At 34.8% G+C, this 20,528-nt stretch overlaps 1 protein-coding gene across 8 annotated transcripts in view; it reads left to right on the top strand.

Annotated features, from left to right (window-relative positions):
• TUSC3 (tumor suppressor candidate 3) overlaps nucleotides 1-20,528 on the top strand; it is a 188,242-nt gene that overhangs the window by 78,655 nt on the left and 89,059 nt on the right. For all 8 annotated transcript variants that reach the window (XR_014258269.1, XR_014258270.1, XM_082444531.1 and 5 more), the window contains exons 3-5: nucleotides 2,438-2,555; nucleotides 6,435-6,575; nucleotides 10,484-10,624. Coding sequence is in view for 6 of the 8 variants with exons in the window: in XM_082444531.1 (XP_082300657.1) it covers nucleotides 2,438-2,555; nucleotides 6,435-6,575; nucleotides 10,484-10,624 (400 nt within the window). In the remaining 2 variants the exon portion in view is untranslated. The remainder of the gene's footprint in view (nucleotides 1-2,437; nucleotides 2,556-6,434; nucleotides 6,576-10,483; nucleotides 10,625-20,528) is intronic.

The following is a 20,528-nucleotide window of genomic DNA, read 5'->3' on the forward strand; positions in this document are numbered from 1 at the left end:
GGACCTTGCCTTTTAGATTCACTTTGTTGCTGTTGTTTTTCCTGTCGCAGGACCACATGTGCCTTAACGATAGTCTGGACGTCGTGCCACTCTTTCTAATTGTAACGGTTGCTTAGAATCAGTTCTCTTCATCTTGAAGTCCAAGTAAATTCCTGTCCTGATTTGTATTTCATAGCTTCGTAGGTGGATCACAGCTTTCTTACACATCTTCCACCTTTCTTACTGCATCATATTTCTAGTTGCCCCTTTACCTTCCGTACAGTTCTTCTATCACACTCTCATTTTTACCATTTCTATCAATTATAGCCTAAGGTAATTTCATATGACTTACATTTCTTCAAACGTGTTTATTTCAGACTTAATCAATCATTCGGCTTGATGTACAATTCTAGATTGAAAATCACATGCCCTCAAAACTCTGAAGGCGTTACTCTGTTATCTGCCAGCGTGTAGTGCTGCTAATAACCAGTCCAATCCCGGTCTCACTGTTTGCCTTTGTTAAGTACTTTTTTTTTTTTTTTCCTGAAAGTTTTTAGGATCTTCTTTTTATCCATAGTGTTCTAAAATATCACAATATGTTGGTCTTTTCTTATTCCTCTTATTCAGAACGTGGGAAGTAATTTTAATTTGAATACCTAGTCTCCTTTAATTGTATTATGTTTCCAGAAAATTTCCTTTGTCTCTTCTCTTCCTGGGGCTCCTTCTGTTTGAAGGTTGGGCTTATTGGATTATGTGCCTAGGTCCCTTTCTCCTTCCTCCCACCAATGTAGTCCACCTGTGTCCTTTTTGTTCTTTGAATTTGATTTAACTCTATCTTCTAATATTGGTGTTTAATTTGAGAAATCATATTTTCTATTTACAAGTGCTCGCTCTTTTACTTTCTTTGCTCTTTTTTTTTTTTATATGGCATTGTTATTTTTTTGTGAATACTGTTGGGAAAAGCAACAGTATGATCATCCTGCCATGGGCTCTGGTGATCCTGCATGTTCTTGCTGGGCATGCCAAGAATGCAAAGGGTTGTGTGTGCGGTGACAAGCCTTGAGAAGTGACATTATGTGTTTCACTGAACAAAGCATGGGGTTTATCATCATGTGCTATAAAAACAGTAAGTCCTCCAAACTCAGTATGGCTCTCCTGTAACACAGTGAACTGTGTGTGCAGGTATTCAGGAAGGGCCTTTTGTGCCACCCCATGAACTTGGGGGCATCGGGAACTGATGCAAACAAACACGAAGAATAAAGTCCTTTAGGTCTCTAACCCAGGAGTCTGTCTCATGGCTTCTGCCAGCATCCATGAAACAGTAACAGGCTAGCTCGTTAGCAAGATGAAATCTCAGACCCAGCATCTCTGCTGCTTCTAATCCAGTATTTTTCCTAGCTTCTCCTTGTACTGCAGTCTTCTCTGAGATTGTAACTTCCTCCATCAAAACTTTTCCACCAGCCTTATGTTTTCCAGATAGTTCTTGAAATCGCTTATCTGCTGCTGACTCCACTCCAAGTCTTTTTGTGACTGTGGGGTTATACTTTTTTATATCTATACTTCTTTTGGGAGAGACTCCCCAGATCTCCTGTGAATAGTCAACTGTACGGAAGAAGCCCCCTCTCTCTCTTTTTAAAATTAAAGTTTTAGCAATCACTGTTGCTTCTTTTTCCATGACTGTACCTACATCCTTCTAGCAACACCGTTTCTTTATTTCTACTCCCTGCCTTCACCTAAAAGTAGAGCTTTAGTATCTGGCATATCAACAAAATGTCCAATAGAAACAAATTCAAAATAGGAGTAAATATGCTCTTAGAGAAGAGCTTGTTTGTGGCATTTGGTTTAGCTACTCAAATTTTTGCTTACTTTTAGGTGTGACTGTAAATGCATTTTTAGATAGATGGAATATATAAAGGTGCAGTACAACTGTATTTACAGTTTTAAAACATATATCCATGATTTTTATTTCTCCGTTAAAGTGAATTCCAAAATTCTTAAAAATTGCTCTGTGCCTTTTACTAAAAATCATCAGAAGATTTAAGTTGTATGTATAGGAAACGGCACAAAATGATTTTATCCCCTGTAATAAGAGTTGTCGGGCTTCTTATTTAAAGGGTCAGGATGGGCTTCTTTGCCCACACACTTTCTATTAGAACTCCTCCGCTCTGCCCTTATGTAGCGTAATAGCAAACATAGCAGTAAGTAAGGGAATCAGTGTGGCTGTGATGCAGTATCCCTTTATTCACGAATGATGAAGTTTGAATTCTGTATAATTTTTACATGTCATGGAATGTTCTTTTTATTTTTTTACCTCTGTTTAAACTATAAAATCTACTCTTAGCTTGCAGTCCATACTAAAACAGGCCAACTCTTGCCCCAGAATTACCTGTTTCATTAATAGCTTTGTTAATGTTTGAATACTCATAATGTTTCTACTCTGTCCCATTATCCTTATCAGGCAAGCTAACGAAGAATATCAAATACTGGCGAACTCCTGGCGCTATTCCTCTGCTTTCTGTAACAAACTCTTCTTCAGTATGGTGGACTACGATGAGGGGACAGATGTTTTTCAGCAGGTAAAAGAGTTTCATTTTAATAACATATTTAATAGAGTTAGTTACGATTGCTGCATCTTTGCCAGATAAAAATACAATTCAGTGAATACAATGAGTAGTTATTATGTGATATGATTACAATAATTACAGTCAGTGTTATCTTTATCAGTACATAGTTTTTGCCATTAGTGAATAAACACATTTTGACTTTTCCATTATAGAGGAAGTATGTTTTTTCAGCATACAGTGGCAGTTTACATGCATTAGCCTTGTTTTGATATTTAATTGTATGTGGTTTGGGTGGTATTTTGCATAAATTTGTGAAATTTTATGTAAGATTCAGTGTAAGTTTTACTTAACCTTTATGCTGTTTTGGGGGGATATAAGGCCTTTAAGGGGGTAATTAAGGTTAAATGAGGTCATAAGGATGGGACCCTAACCCAATGGGACTCACGTCCTGCTTCCTATAAGGATACCAGTCCTATTGGAATTTGTCGTGATTACATCATCATCGCTAACATTGAGTCCTTATAAGTCCAAGGACTCTTCTAAATACTTCATGTGTTTTCTTTCATTTAGCTTCATAACAATCCAAAGAGAAGTATGTTGTTTTTATCTCTATTTCATAGATGAGGAAATTAAGGTATGGAGAGGTTAACATCACTTGTCCAAGGTTACAGAGTTAGTATATGGAGATAATAAAATAAAATAGTGATAGAATTTGAGCTCAGCTGTCTGGCTTCTTGATCCCTGCTGTTACCCGCAGTTATTAATTTCTTGTATTTATCACTACTTGATCATGCCTTTCAAATGTAAAACTTAGTGCCATACCCAGCATTGATTAGTTTGGGTATCTTGGTCTATTTTATTTTTCTCACATGTGACACTCTGGTGCAGTTCTTTACCACATCATAGAAAAGTATTTAGTTCTGTAAAGACTCAAGCTAATTGTAAATGGTCCATTAGTGAGTGTTTCTGCTTACTTGCTTCCAGATTGATAATTCATTCTTCTTTGACAGTTTCTAGTTAAATAGGATAAATTCTCTCTTTTTGCCTTCAATACCCTTTACCCTTGGGCTTTCCTACTAGTATTCTTCATTTATTTTTTCCTTATAAATTTATTTTACCTTTTGGGCATGTTTCCTTTTGTCCATCTATTCAGGAAGCGTTATTGAATTGGTAAGGAAAACATACATAGTTCTTCCCCATAAGGAGCTTATAGACTAGGGAGCTAATAATATAAAAATAAAGAAAAACACATAAACATAAATGTGTAATTTCAAATAACCGTGTAAAGGTAAATTACAGTGCTATAACATCCAAATATTTTTTCATGTAATTTACAGGTCTGTGTAGAATCTCAGGAGACTTGGCCTTAGAGATCATTAGATGGAAGTGCTATATATATAGCATTATGGTATATACATGAATGTACATATTAATAATTGTACATTAATGTATTAATGAATATATATGTTCACTCAGTATACACATGAATCCTCTCTGCCATCTTAGGAAACAGTCACCCAGGTCCAGTCTGATTGCTAGAGCAGAGGCTTCAAGCCCAAACGTCTACCCTGGCCAGGCCTGGAAGCTGAATGAGGGAAACCAGTTCCATGAGTTTAGTTTCATTATGGGATCTTTGTTTATGTACATACTTAGTATATTAAAAACATTAGTGCTTCACTTGACTAATTAAATATGTTCCCTCCTATCTTTATTAGAACAAAATCTTTCTTGGTCTTTTTTAAAAAAAATAAATATTTAATAGAAACACTCAAATTTCACTTTTTTCCTAACTGCTGTAAGAAGTAAAATCAGCAGAATGCCATGCAGCTGACCGTTGGTTTCACTGGCATGGGTGGGGCTACAGCGGACTGGACAGGACCAGCCGACCCAGTGAGGGAGATGCATCTCAGCTCTCTCTCTAGTGGAGAAATGCAGGCCAGTGGAGCTAGAGCTGTTTTTCAAGTAGAGACCCAAATAATGAATTTTTATATGAAATTTCTCTATCTTTAAAATGTTGGCAGCTAATTCGGATTAAAGAAAACCAAACAAAATTGTGGGACAAAGTAATCCTTCCTTTGTGCTAGGTACTGACTGTATAGGCTGCCAGTATGTAAACATATAGATATACTGTTAGATATAATTGTCGAGTTCTTTTATATGCTTTAAACATTTTTTTTAACTTTGGCATAGATATGAGAGTTGAAGTCAAGATTGTTTTTAATTGAAAAATTTCCTCAGGTTAATTTTGAATCAGCAGAATTCCAAACATAGCACTGCTTTGTTTTTCCAAAACCTAGCCCCTGGCTTAGCAATGGGAGTTTTCATTTTAAAATGCAGAAGTGCATAAAAGTTATAGGTGCTAATGATTTTTATGGGGAATTATAATCTACAAAAATAGGGAAGTGTATATTTTGTTTTACTTGGGAACTACTAAAAGATTCTTAATGCGTATGTTTTCTTTCTTGCTAACTACCGAATCACATTTTGTTGAAGTGCTCTCTCTAAACTGATGTCTTAAAGCACTGTCAACACTGTCACTGTGGTGTCTGGATATGATATTAAGAACAAGTGCAGAAATTTGACAATCTCTGGCTTGTTGGAGACTTGTTTGGAAAGTAAATTATATGTGATTCCCATGTGATGGCTGAGGCTAAGTGTCTGACAGCAGGCCAACAAGTTAATGATGTGTTAGAAGGCGCTCTGCACTAGCAATCAGGAGTGTGTTGTACCCTGCTTTGTGAAGCCTTGAGAATTTGTATATTTTAATTAAGATGAAAGCTTTGAGTTATATTTTTTTAACTCTAAAATTCTAGGATGCGAAGTCTTAGCGTGGAGTTTCTGATTGTTCTAATGCAGGGACTTCCTCTCCCTGAATCTTACACTTACATATTGGCTGTCACTATCTCTTGTGCATCTGTCAGGAAACACGTGAACAAAGTGTGGAGGGGGAGAAAGCACAGGGAAGAGAGGAATTGGTGACTGTGTTTTGTTCAATTTAATAAAAATTACTAAATGTCCGTAACATGCAGGTCCACAGCTGGTACTGCTGTATCTTTACCTTGATGACAGCAAGCATGATCTGATGTTTGTTGTTACTTCAATTTGCTTTTTATTCTCATTATTGGGGAATGCTGAACTATATATTGGAAGTCAGGGCCAAAAATCTCTTTGCCTTTCATTTGAAACATTCTTCATAATTCTGGGGCAGCAAGAATTTAATCTGTATGTATGTTTTGCAGTTTACTCCTCAATGCAAATTAACCTCATATTTGTTTTTAGCTATTATATTGTTTATAATAGTGTTTTATTCAGTATACTTTTCAAATGGAGCTTGCCTTTAGAAAATAGTTATGAGATATAACCATTTTGAGACAGTTGAAATAATAGAGGAGTTGAACAAAAGTCTTTAAAGTTTTAACAGAGAAGTCAATATACTTGAAATTAATTACATGATATATTTATATCTTTCATCAAATGCTGGTCCTTTTTCTTTAATAACTGCTTGCTTAAGAAGTGAAAACAGTCCCTGTACCACCAAATTACAGTGTTTCTATTTTGCACTTTGAATCATTTCATTCTTTAGTTGTAGAACTCTAGAAAATAAAGAAGGAAATGGCCGATGAAATAGATGATGCAGCTGAGAATATGAATGATGCATGTTAAATGTGAAGGTTCAGCAAGCTTGGCCTAATTCCTAAGTTCTTTTCTATTCAACAATATATTAAGATGAATAAAAACAGTAGTTAAGCTCTGGAAAGCCACTTGGATTTTCATAATAAACGCTATCTTTCCAAAATTCATGCAGGAAAAAACCCCATAAAATGTCAGATGAAGGAGATATAAAGATTGCTGGGATATTGTATTTAGTATGTTTTATCTCATGTTTTACAGCTCAACATGAACTCTGCTCCTACATTTATGCATTTTCCTCCAAAAGGCAGACCCAAGAGAGCTGATACTTTTGACCTTCAAAGAATTGGATTTGCAGCTGAGCAACTAGCAAAGTGGATTGCTGACAGAACGGATGTTCATGTATGTTCTTATTCCCTACCAGTTTTAATAATAGGTTAATTAGCGTGGTTTGGTAGAACATTGTAATAAGGCCACAGGATTTTTTTTTTTCCAATTTCTCTATGGAACATTTCTCCTTGCTTCAAGAAAACTGCATCTGATAGCTGTAAGTTAAACTTTGAGTTAGGTGAATTTAAATGGTTTTTAAAATAATGGTTCTTAAAATATCAGGGAACCATTAATACGTAAGTTAGGCACAAAGTAATTTCACAGGCTAAAAAATATACTGACTGTTGCTCAGCGGTCTTAGTAATCAAAGAAATTCTAATTAAAAAGCCAGTTGTATAATTTTTATCTATCCTTTGAGCAAATAATAATGGGATAATACCCACTTTTTCATGAGCCATGTGAGAAAATGCCACTGACATATACTGTGCTTGGGACTATAAATTGGTGTAACTATTCTAATGGTACGTGTCATGTCTTTATTTTATGGAATTTAACTTAATAACTCCACTTGTAGGAATTTAACTTAAGGATATAATCAGGAATGATTTAAATTCTTAACCATAGGAAGAAAATTTTAAACGTTCATTTTAATGGAAAAAATCGTAAAGAAATCAAATGTGTAAAAATAAGAGACTGATTAAATGTGCCAGAGTCTAGACAGTGGTTTGCAAGAATATTTGATGTAGAAAGAAGCTTAAGGTATAACAAGTGAAAAAGTAGGTTAGAAAAATAGTATTTATAGTATGACTCAGAAAAGCATAAATATGAGTGTAGATGTATAGACAGTTTATTCAGCAAGTAAATGAACAAAAATGTTGATGATAGTTCATGTCTGTGTGGAGCGCTTGATGTCACCAGAATGTTCTGCAGTGAACAATTATAACCAGCTATTTTAAAATTATATTTACCTTAGAAGTAATACAGAAACATTGATTTTTACCATAAGGTGTAAACACATTTATTCTCAGTTGAGAAAGACGTCTCTCATATTATACTACCATCATTGTAAATAAAATAATATAGGTATTAATGATATTTCAGTGGCTAAACTTACTTCCTAACTCATCATTTTTTTGGAAATGTTTTGGCAGATACTCAGCTCTACAGTGTATCATTTATTTGGTACAAAATATTAAAGGTAATATGGAAAAGTACTATTAATTCTTTATAAGAAATACTAAATTTTAATCAGAAATGATGCTAACCTATTATCATACTTACACATTGTTAGTAGATATATTTTTTTTTACAAATGTGGATCTATTTGTAAATAATTTCAAATTAAAAAGTTCCACAAATGAAAATAGTATAGTTTCAGTGTATACCCTTTATCAGGATTCACATAGTGTTGACTTTTTACAGCTTTTGCTTTGCCATTCTCATTCTCTTACCTCTCCCCCATGCTGTCTCTCCACACATACTTACACACCCACACACAGTCTTTTTCTGAACCATTTTAAGGTGCATTGCATTTCCTAAGAAATACATGAAGATGGTACGGTTATCACCTTCACAGATTTACATTGGTATAATATTTCTGTTTGAGCTATGGTACATATTCTAGCTTTGTCAGTTGACCTAATACTATCCTTTAATAATATTTTCCCACCTTCAGTACAAGATCCAGTCTAGAGTTAGGTGTTACATTTACTTGTCCTTTAGCCTTGCTTAACCTGGAACACCTGGAACATTTCCATAACTTATCTTTGTCTTTTAAAAACGTTGACATCTTGAAGAATATAATCCTCTCCCACTTTCTGAACTGAATGATCCTCATTTGATTTGTCTGATGTTTGTTTTTGACTGGATTCTGCTAATGCATTCTTGACCACAATACCGCAGAGGTCATGTTTTGTTCTAACTACATGTATAGCCCATGATGCCCTCTGTCCCTCATCGGTGATGTTAATTTTGAACATCTTATCAAGGTGTCTTTCATTTCTCCATTATATAATTACTGTTCTTCCCCCCCTTTCTAATTAGTAAGCTATCTATGTGGAGACACCTTAAGATCATGCAAATATCCTACTCCTCATCAAAATTTTGTCAATATTTAGCATCCATTGATGATCCTTGCCTGATCCAGATTTTATCATGATGGTGTTCCAGTTCTAGCACTTTGTCCATATTTCTAGTTGGCTCATAGCATTCTACTGTAAGCAAGAGTCCTCCCCTCTTTATCACTTACTCATTGGTACAGACTCATGAATTGCTTTTTTCTTCCTCCAGTGGTTTGTAAGTTATTACTGTGCTTAAATGTTTTGGTGCCAGAATTGTTCTAGATTTGACTAGTGGGTGTCCCTTCATGCTGGCTTCCCTGTCCTTGTAACATATCTCCATCATTTTCTTTTAAACACTTTCTTACTTTCTGACATAATATGTTTCAGGATCATCTTGTATCTACACATCTATTCTACCCAGTGCTCAGTTAGCCATCTCTCCTAGGAGCCTTGGTTTCCTCTCATGGGGAATGTTATTGGAACCAAGATCTGTGAAATTGTGTTTATGATTTTCAATTACAGCTACTTTAAAAAAAATAGTCTCTGTGCTTTGATAGGCACCATCAAAAACTGAAAAGACAACCCAAGAATGGGAGAAGTGTTTGCAAATCATTTTTCGTATGAGGGACTTATATCATATCTAGTATATATGTAGGACTCTTATAACTGATAAAAAGACCACCCAATTAAAAATTGGGCAAAGGATGTGAACAGACATTTCTTCAAGGAAAGTATACAAGTGGCCAATAAGTACAAAAAAGATGCTCAACATCATTAGTTATCAGCAAAATGCAAATCAAACCCATAGTGAGATACCACTTCACACCCACTAGGGTGGCTAGAATCAAGAAATGAGGTCGTAAGCATTGGCAAGTAAGTGGAGAAATAGGAACCCACATACACCACTGGTGGGAATGCAAAATAGTGCAGCCACTTTGGTAAACAGTTTGACAATTCCTCAAACCATTAAACATAGAGTTTCTATGTGACCCAGCAATCCCACTCCTAGGTATCTACCTGAGAGAAATGAAAACATACACCTACACAAGAACGTGTACAAGAATGTTTATAGCAGCATTATTCATAATAGCCACAAGGTGGAAACAACCCAAATACCCATCAATTGCTTAACTGATAAATGGATAAACAGAATGTGATATCCATACAATGGAATATTCAGCCATAAAAAGGAATGAAGCAGTGGCGCATTTTCCAACAAGGATGAGCCTTGAAAAGATGACGCTAAGTGAAAGAAGCCAGTTACAAAAGACTACGTATTATATGAAATTCCAGAATAGGGAAATGTGTAGAGACAGACAGTAGATTTATTAGTGGTTGCTTAAGGTTGGAGGGTGCGAGGAGTAAGGGAGTGAATGCTAAAGGGTATGCGATTTCCTTTTGAAGTGATTCAAATGTTCTGATACTGACTGTGGTGATGGTTGCACATATCTGTGAATATGCTAAAAAAAAAAAATTGGATCGTGCACTTTCAAAGGGTGGATTGTATGGTATATGGATTATAGCTCAATAAAGCTATTTAAACAAACCTTTTAAAAAGTTCCAATTTGAAATAATACAAGTATTATACCCCCCATCTCACCTCTACTTTTTACCAGATGATCCCATGTTCCATGGGTGAACCAGAACAGCTCTGGAATGAATATAAGTAGGTTTTGCATATATTTAACTGTATTCACCTAAAAGCACCTGAAGAGCAAGTCGTGTTACATAGCCATGATGTTTTAAGGCATGTATTTTTTGACTCATAAACAGCAAAAGGAATGTTATTCCCAGGTACGAAAAGTAAGGTGACACCTTGCTGAATTATTTGTGTTAAAGACTGGAAGGACCAGAATATGGTCCAGCGAAAAAGATTAATACTTTCCTTTAACTTTAAAAACTTTCATTGTATTCTTACAGATTCGTGTCTTCAGACCACCCAACTACTCTGGCACCATTGCTTTGGCCTTGTTAGTGTCACTTGTGGGTGGTTTGCTCTATTTAAGAAGGAACAACTTGGAGTTCATCTATAACAAGACTGGTTGGGCCATGGTATCTCTGGTATGTTAACACATTTACCCTATTTCTTTGTGTAATGGTATAAGTTGTATAATATTAACAAAATGAGCCAGATTATTATTACTATAATGGAAATCAAGTCTGGATGAGAGGAATTAGCTCTTTAGGACTTAAGGTGATATAATTTAAGTTCAGTGTTAGTCTAGACTGTGCTATCTCCCTTCTACTTTTCACTATTAAAATGTAATGTCTTTCCATGTGTACTTGGCATATTACAAGTGCTAAATGAATGTATGTTGAATACATTTAGAAATATACTAAGAATTAGTAGTTTGGAGACTCTTACAAACTGAAGCAGTTGGAAATGTACTCATTCAGTTGTTTTCTTCCAGCAACTCTTTTCTTGTGTCTCTACTATGTGCCTGATGTTTATTAGGTACTGGAGGTATAAAGGTAAGACGTAGACCCTACCTGTACATAATTCATCGTGGGGATACAAACTAATCAGAAGACAAATACAGTGTAATGTTACTCATGCTGTGATGGAGGTAAGCACAAAATATCATAGGAAGGTCATAGGAAGGTCACCTAATCTTGAGTGATGAAGGTCATGACAGGCTTCCTAGAGTGTGTGACATCATTTATGTTTTAGAATGATCACTTTGGTAGCAGTGGGCAATCAATTGAAGGGTAAGTCTGGGATCAGGAAACTTGGTTAGGATACTATTAGGAGAATCCAGGTGAACATGATCCTATTTCAGTTTGTACTAAAAGAATTTTTCTTCCCTTTATGATTGTGCTAAATTAAAAAAAAATAATTAGCTAATAAAATGAAAATGTAAACAGTATATAAATAAAATATATTCAGTGATATATCTGATACTTAATAGTTATACTAATTAAAAATATTGGTGTAAAATAATATAAATGGTAGCATAATATCTATATTATGCAAATAGACTTAAATTCTTACTAGAAAATGGAGCTTTCCTAATTATAGTGGGTTAATATTTTTCTCTTTGCTTTTTATAGTTTAAAGACATATGACTGTTTAAAGCAAAATATGACACTGGATTGATGGATTGGTGGGTTTGTTGTGTGTGTGTGCATGACAATAGCATGTTAAAGGATAAATTGAGCTATGTTGTTGAAAAGTGCCTATATTTTACCCGATGTGGTTCAATATCAACTTTAAATTGATTAGGGTGAATTTAAGATACATATTGTAATCCTCAGAGGAACAATTGAAAACATAATACAAAGAGATTAGCTGGAAAGCTAAGATAGTGATTAAAACGGAATACTAAAAATATGTATGTATAATTAACACAAAGGAGGAATGAAAGGAGGAACAGAGGAGTAAAACACAAGAAACCCAGTACAATTTAAAAAATGACCTAAATACTATCATATCAGTCATATCATATCAATATACTTATGTACTTTAAATATAAACAGATTTAGTACCTTGATCAAAGGACAGAAATTGTCAGTTTGGATCAAAATGCAATAGCAGACTATGTGCTATCACATAGAATATGTAAAGGATTATTGCTACTCAGTTATAAGACAGAAATCATGGTTTTAAAAAATGACACTCTGTTTATAGGTAAGATGGCATTATGCATATGCCAACCTTTTTCTCCTGGTGATATAACTATAAAACCTGGAGAGAATGCAAGGCTCAAGTATTTGATGTTTTTAAAAAGTGTCAGCAGGTAGATCAGGTAAGAACATCAGCTTTCAAAATGACATCTAATTAGAAGATGTTGAGGGTTGATAATTTTTTGTTTACTATTTTGGTTTTTCTTGACTTAAACTCAGTTCAGCTTGAAAGTTGAAAGTGAGCCATGTGGAGCAAAGATATCTAGAAGATATCTCTGGTTCTGGCTCAAGGAGCAGTAAAGGGAATCTATAAAGCTCATCAACAAAATGAAAAGATTTTGGTGTCATATTCAAAACATTGCTGTGAAGACTAATGTCAAGGAGCTTTTTCCCTGTATTTCTTCTAGGAGTTTTACAGTTTCAGGTCTTATATTTAAATCTTTAATCCATTCTGAGTTGATTTTTGTGAGTGGTATAAGATAGGAAGTAGTTATTCACATTATTTTGTATGTGAATATCCACTTTTCCCAGCACTGTTTATTGAAGGGACTGTCCTTTCCCTGATGTATAGTCTTTGTTTTCTTGTCAAATATTTCTTGATGGCATACGCATTGGTTATTTGTGAGCTCTCAATTCTATTCCATTGGTTTATGTGATTTTTATGGCAGTACCATTCTGTTTTGATTACTGTAGCTATGTTATGTAGTTTGATTTCAGGAAATGTGATGCTTCCAGCTTTGGTTTTTTTTTTCCCTAAGGATTGCTTTGGCTATCTGGGATCATTTTGTGGTTTGTATTGTTTTTTCTATTTCTGTAAAAAATGCCATTGGAATTTTGATAGTGATTGCATTGAATCTGTAGATGGCTTTGGGTAGTGTGGACATATTAACAATATTAATTCTTCCAATCTAGGTAGTTGGATATCTATAGTTGGACACAAGATACTTCCCATTTGTTTTCTTTAATTTCTTTCATGAATGTCACGTACAGATCTTTCACCTCCTTAATAAAATGCTTAGGAATGAATTTAACTGTTTTTGATGCTGTTGTAAATGGGATTGTTTTATTTCTTTTTCGGATAATTTATTATTAGTGTAGAAATGCAACTGAGTTCTGTATGCTGATTTTGTGTTTTGTTTTTATTTTTGGCTGTGTTGGGTCTTTGTTGCTGCGTGTGGGCTTTCTTCGCTAATCTTCATTGTGCGGGCTTCTCATTGCAGTGGCTTCTCTTTGTTGTGGAGCATGGGCTCTAGGCGCGTGGGCTTCAGTAGTCATGGCACACGGGCCCAGCAGTGGCACAGGGGCTTAGTTGCTCCATGGCATGTGGGATCTCCCTGGACTAGGGCTCAAACCCGTGTCCCCTGCATTGGCAGGCAGATTCTTAACCACTGTGCCACCAGGGAAGTCCTTGTATGTTGATTTTGAATCCTGCAACTTTAGTGAAGAAATCAGTGATTAGTTCGAATCCTTTTTTGGTGGAGTCTTTAGGACTTTCTGTGTATAAGATCATACCATCTGCAAACAGACAGTTTCACTTCTTTTCTGATTTGAATATCCACTATTTCTTTTTCTTGCCTAATTGCTCTAGATAGGACTTCAGTACTATGTTGAATAAGATTGATGACAGGACACCCTTTCTTGTTCCTGATCTTAGAGGACATGATGTTAGTTGGGAGCTTATTGTATCTGGCTTTTATCATGTTGTTGTACATTCTTTCTATACCCAATTTATTGAGTTTTTATCATGAAAGGATGTGGAATTTTGTCAAATGCTTTCTCTATATCAACATTAATGATCATGTGATTTTTATTCTTCATTTTGTTAATTTATATATCTCATTGATTGATTTGCAGATGTTGAATTGTCTTTACATCCCAGGGATAAATCCTACTTGTTAATGGTGTATGATTCTTTTAATGTGCTGTTGAATTTGGTTTACTGTATTTTGTTGAGAATTTTTCATGTATATTCAGCAGGGATATTGATCTGTAGTTTTATCTTTTCATATCGGTGTAATGCTGGCCTCATACAATGAGTTTGGGAGTGTTCCCTCTTTAATTTTTTGGAAGACTTTGATAAGGATTGGTATTAATTCTTCTTTAAATATGTGGTAGTATTTGCCAGGGAAACCACCTGGTCTTGGGCTTTTCTTTGTTAGGAGGTCATTAATTACTGATTCAATCTCCTTACTTGTTATAAGTCTGTTCAAATTTTCTGTTTCTTCACGATTCAGTCTTGATAGGTTTGTGTTTCAAGGGTTTATCTGTTTCTTCTAGGTTATCCAATTTGTTGGCATACAGTTGTTCATGGTAGTCTCTTATAATCCTTTGTATTTCTGTAGTATGAGTTTAATGTCTCCTCTTTCATTTTTTATTTTATTCATTTACCTTGTCACTTGCAATCATTTTTTCCTTCATGTCTATTTTGTTTGATGAATGTATAGATACTCTATTATTTTTTCTTATTTTTTTTGGTTTCCACTTGTGTGAAATATCTTTTTCCATCCTTTTTTTTGAAATTATTTGTCTCCTTGAAGCTGAAGTGAGTTTCTTGAGGGCAGCATATAGTTATGTCTTCCTTTTTTATCCAGTCATTCACTCTGTGCCTTTTCTTTGGATAAATTAATCCATTTATATTTAAAGTAACTTTTTTTTTTTTAATTTATTTATTTATTTATTTTTGGCTGTGTTGGGTCTTCGTTTCTGTGTGAGGGCTTTCTCTAGTTGCGGCAAGCGGGGGCCACTCTTCATCACGGTGCACGGGCCTTTCACTATCGCGGCCTCTCTTGTTGCGGAGCACAGGCTCAGTAGTTGTGGCTCACGGGCCTAGTTGCTCCGCGGCATGTGGGATCTTCCCAGACCAGGGCTCGAACCCGTGTCCCCTGCATTGGCAGGCAGATTCTCAACCACTGCGCCACCAGGGAAGCCCCTTAAAGTAACTTTTGATAGGTAAGGACTTACTAATGTTATCTTATTAATTGTTTTCTGGCTGTTTTGTAGTTCCCTTGTTTCTTTCTTCTTCTCTTGTTATCTTCGTTTATGAATTGATTTTTTGTAGTGGTATGCTTTGATTCACTTCTCCTTTTCTTTTGTGCATCTGCTGTAGTTTTTCTTAGTGGTTACCATGAGGCTTTACATAAAACATCTTATAATAGTCTCTTTTACCTTGACAACTTAACTTTGATTGTATACAAAAACTACCTTTTATTCTCCCCACACACATTTTATGTTTTTGATGTCACAATTTTACTTTTTTATAGCTGTTATTTTTATTTCATTTTTGTTCTAGATTTAAGTCATTAACATAGTACCATGTTACAGTTTTAGAGTATTCTGAATTTGACTATATACTTGCCTTTACCAGTGTGTTTAGCATGAAGAATGTTTTTCAGTATTTCTTGTAAGGCAAATTGATTGGTGATGAACTTCTTACCTTTTGTTTGTCTGGGAAAGTGTTTATCTCTCCTTCATCTCTGAAGGACAACTTTGCCAGGTAAAGTTTTCTTGGTTGGCATTTTTTTTTTTCTTGTAGCATTTTTAATGCTTCATTCCACTCTCTCCTGGCTTGCAAGGTTTCTGCTGAGAAATACACTGATAGCCTTAAGGGGTTTTCCTTGTATATGAGGGATTTTTTTTCTTTTGCTGCTTTTAAAGTTCTCTCTTTGTCTTTGATTTTAGACAGTTTTACTGTAGTGTATCTTAGAGGAGATGATTTAGGCTGGGAGAACAGTATTTTGCAAAGTGGAGAAAATAAATTAGGGCAAGATTGTTCACGTTTGTCTTTAGCAAATATGCTTAGAGAGTAGTTTTGAAAATAACAAGTCTACTTTTTAGTAACTTTACTGCTGTTAAAAACTATCTTTTTTCCCTCAATTTTAATTACATCAGGAAGGGACATTCCCTAGGGATAATGTCTAATAAGCAAAGCAGTCCTTTGACTTTTTCCTATGTTTATAAAGACCTTTATGTAAATATACATATGTATACATATTTTTAAACTAAAACTTTAAAAAAATGCATTGTTCAGTGACAGTTGTATTTGTTTCCTAATTGTGAAAATTCAGATTTAATTCTGTTTGGGGGGTTCTTTTCATCAGTCATTATTTCTTCAACTTTCTGCCCCTTTCTTCTTTTCTCCTGGGACTCCAGTAATGCACAGATAGTTCTGTTTAGAGATATCCCATAGTTTATGTAGATTTTTGTCACTCTTTTCTATTCTTTTCTCTGTTCCCCCTGACTGGATAATTTCAAGTGATCTCTACTTTACAGATTCTTTCTTCTAGTTGATCCAATCTGATGTTGATATTCTCTATGGCATTTTTCATTTTATTTGTAATATTCTTCAGCTCCCAAATTTCTATTTGGCTCTTTTTTATGATTCCTATCTCTCTGTTAAACTTCTCATTTTGTATTATTTTCCTGATTTTATGGACTTATCTTTGTGTGTTTTCTTGTAGCTCATTGGCTGAGCTTCCTTAAAACAACTATTTTGAATTCTTTATTAGTTGGTCACTGGAAAATTGTTTTCCTTTGATGGTGTCATGTCCCTTGAAATTGAAGTCTTGCATTACCTCCTCCAAAATTAGGTGGCTTTGGGAGAGAAATTCCTTTCTTCAGTCATGTTAGTGACCCTGAGGCTTTCTCAGATCTTTTCTATGGATAAGCCTGTTCCACACTTCTTGTTCCCTCTTGTGGGCATACACAAGATTGTATCCTTTGTATCCTTTCTCTCAATCTTGTAAAGCTAGGTTGGGGGCTGATAGCCTCCCATTTGCTCACTTTCCCTAGGGTGGTGCTGAATGCTCTAGTTTGTGTCCTTTCTCCTAGTCCTGCAGAGTTGACTGGCTTTCTGCATGTGCCAGTAGTTGTTGCAAAGGCTTACTTTCACCACCTTCAAAGTGTGCCATGGTATATGGCAAATCCTGCTTATGAACATAGAAGCAAAAAGTTTTTTGAAAATGTGTTACCAACCAAATTTAGCTAATTCATGATGAATTAAGAAAGTGAACTTTCTTAATTAGGTTAAGGGTATCTTAAAATCTCTAGCAAATATCTTAGTAGAGATAATTTAAAATGATGCCTACAATCACCTGCTTTTCATCATTTTCTGTTCTTATACTTTGACTAAGACCACTAGTAAAAAGAAATACAGGGAACAAAAAAGTGTAAAAAAAAGAGATTTACTTAAGATATGATTTGCCTATGGTATGACTGTCCATTTGGAAATTTCATCACAATTTATGGAGAACCAATAATGAAATTAATACTAGAGTTGAACAGTTCTCTGAATTCAAAGTCAGTCTCCAAAAATCATTAGTAAACAATTTCGATAGATAATTGAAAATATAGTCTCTTTCCCAGTAGGAAGAAGAAAAGTAATGGTACTTAAAAGTAACAAAAGATGTATAAAATATTTGTAAACAGTATCAAAAATGAAACAGTTTAATATACATGCATACAAATGCTACAGTTTGTTCCTTTTGCCTTCTTGCAATAGCCCTTCATCCTTCCATTTTTCTTTTCAACCAAGAATTAGTGGTGTTTATGACTGACTTGCATGTGATAGGATAGACTAATAAGCAGCCCAAGCAAATCACCTTAAAGCACCCATCATCTGTAATAATAGCTAGAGTCTAGAAATTCACAGAGAACCTCTATGGCTTTGTGGTAGATAGAGAAGTACGAATTTGAAGTTTGGATTAAGTTTGGATTTTTTAGAGTAAGGAAGATAAGAGTTTTCAAGGAAAGTTTCTTAATATTTTCTCACTTGTTGATAATTGAGTTAGAAGAGATTAATTAGTTTATACTCTATTTAGTATAATTGGATACTATGGATGATCTCAGTCACTGTAGTGATTAAGTTTGAAAGCGTTTTGCTCAGGTTGCTTCATTCAGTAAAGCTACCCAGTTTCTTGGTAAAAATATTCTTGGTAAAAATACAGCACTTCTTTCAAAGTGTTGTTGGAAAGTTAAAACTCCTTTAGTATTTCAACATTAATATACCAAATTTTGTCACTGTTTCAGTCTACTAAAAAACTGTCTACTTAAGATGTAATCCTGTGGCTGAAGTGGACTCAGATGACATTAGCATGCCTTTATTATTCTCTCTCCTTGAGAAGAGCCCCAGAATTATTGTTGAAAGTTAGTAATAACAGGCATTACCGTTTACTGCATCTCTCCTTTCTTTTGGGGTATGTTTTATATGCTTATTCCTTATAATAACTATGAAAGGGAATTTGTATTATCCTCATTTTACAAACAAGGAAACTAAGATTCAGTAAACTCAATTTGCAGAAGCTCACACAGCTAGAAAATGGTTAACTGGGATTTGATTCTGTGTGTGTGTCTGACTTCAAGTTCTGTATTCTTTTCACAGTGCTGGGTTCTCTAAATCTGGGCACATGTCTTGTATGTCGGATGTGAGCCATAGGACTGTAAATAAATGCCTAAGAACATTTATGTGATGCATAAATGTTAGTACTTCAACAATCAATTTTCTTGCACCGTGCTACATCATGCAGATTTGTTTTTCTTCTTTCAATCCTTGAAAGCTAATGAGCTTGGCATAACAGAAGATATTCTAACATTCACAAACACATACTTGAGAAGGAAATCTTGGCAGGTATATCTGCTCCCCAGTGGCAGCCTTTCAGATGTCAGTAACAGGACGCAGAGAACAGACATGTTTTCAAACAATACATTTGAAAACTACTCTGAATATAAAATGTTGAATTATACAGATTTGTGGGGTTTTTTTCTTATCTGCTGATGGCTTATGAAACTATTCAAGTCACTTAAACAATGAGGTCAGATAAATAATTTGAATCTCCTTTACCATTTTCTGTCTGATAGTCACCATTACCACCCCAAACTTGATTTTTGTTTATAAAGAAAAACTTTTTAAGTGAAAAACTGGATTTGTTCAATTCCAGTCTTTTTAAAATCCTATTCTTGGGATATCCTTACAAAGTTAAGAGGCTATCCAAAATGCTGAACCATTTATTCAGATTCTTAAACATTTGTCTATTAAAAGCAACCAATATCCCATTTTCCTTTGGAAATGAGAATATATTTTAAAATAATTTTTGGCAAAGCCTTGTCATCTGATTTGTAGAAACCCTGATGAAAGCCTTGGATTGCACAGTAAAATGAAAGCTCCTAAAATAAAAATAGTAATGAACTATACAACAGCAGACCACTTCTGTAATGAAAAAATTTATCTGCAAAAGGAAGATAACGAGAAACACAATTCGGTAGAGAATTTCTAGACACATGCTCACTTCTTAGTAAAGAACAAGTCTGCCTACAATTAGCAGTTGTGTCTTACCACTGAACCTGTGCAGAAGTACTTCTGAGATTACTTAGTGTTATGAGTCCTTAGTTCTGAGTAGACTGTATTCTATGGCTGGTAATTTTTTTCTTTTTCATGATCATATTCATATTATTGTTTATGAATCATGGGATTAAGAATGAAGTGTATACTGGGGAGAGGAGGCTATACATAGTGCTTTAGGGTGTAGGCTAGAGACAAAGCTTGCAATTTCCTGGCATAGGGGAGGTAACATATGCAAATGTTGAAACAAACACATAGATATTAGAGCTTCCTGGTTTTGAGTTTTAAAAAAAAAAAAATAGGTAAAGGAGTATTCGAAAGTGCTTCCTAAGGGGAAAAGTGCTTGTTAACTGCTATTTAATAGGTACTGATGATTGTTTATGGAGCTGAAGATACATTGGTTCTGTTTTGGTTTCACTTGGCTTTCCAAACTTCCGCCACCCCCTAAAGATGGAGGATGATGGACAATAAGTATACACAGCACCTGCTTCATGGTGAGTTTAAAGCAGAATGGTTGAGTAAAGTATTTAACTACACCAGTACATAACTTCAGGGAGTGTAGGATAGCTATATAGTTTACGGTCTTCAGGAAGAAATGCTGACTAGGAATATCAAAATGAGTTAAAATGTTATGTTTTGTAGCCCTTAAATGCAGAGCTTCATGGGAGGCTAATGCTCTTCAGAGATGGCTGTCATTTCAAACCAGAAATATGAGTGTGAGGAGTAGTTACATTCATTAAAAACATAAAAGAAAAACATCCTAAGAATCTGCGAGTAAAACCATGAAAGATAAAACATCATTTAAAAGGTGTAATAACCCAAACCTTATTATTACAGTAAATCTCAGTAGGATAGAAGCTGTTTTCTGCCTTTTAACAAGGATGCTCTGCATTATAGGATGATTCACATACCTTAATGTTTCTTCTGTCTCAAAGAAATTATATCAGTTTAATTATGTTAGTTTTATGAAAAACTTAAAAGCTCAAGATGAATATATATTATTACACA

The sequence above is a fragment of the Balaenoptera physalus genome (assembly GCF_965194825.1).
Source record: "Balaenoptera physalus genome assembly, chromosome: 21".
NCBI classification, from domain to species: domain Eukaryota; kingdom Metazoa; phylum Chordata; class Mammalia; order Artiodactyla; family Balaenopteridae; genus Balaenoptera; species Balaenoptera physalus.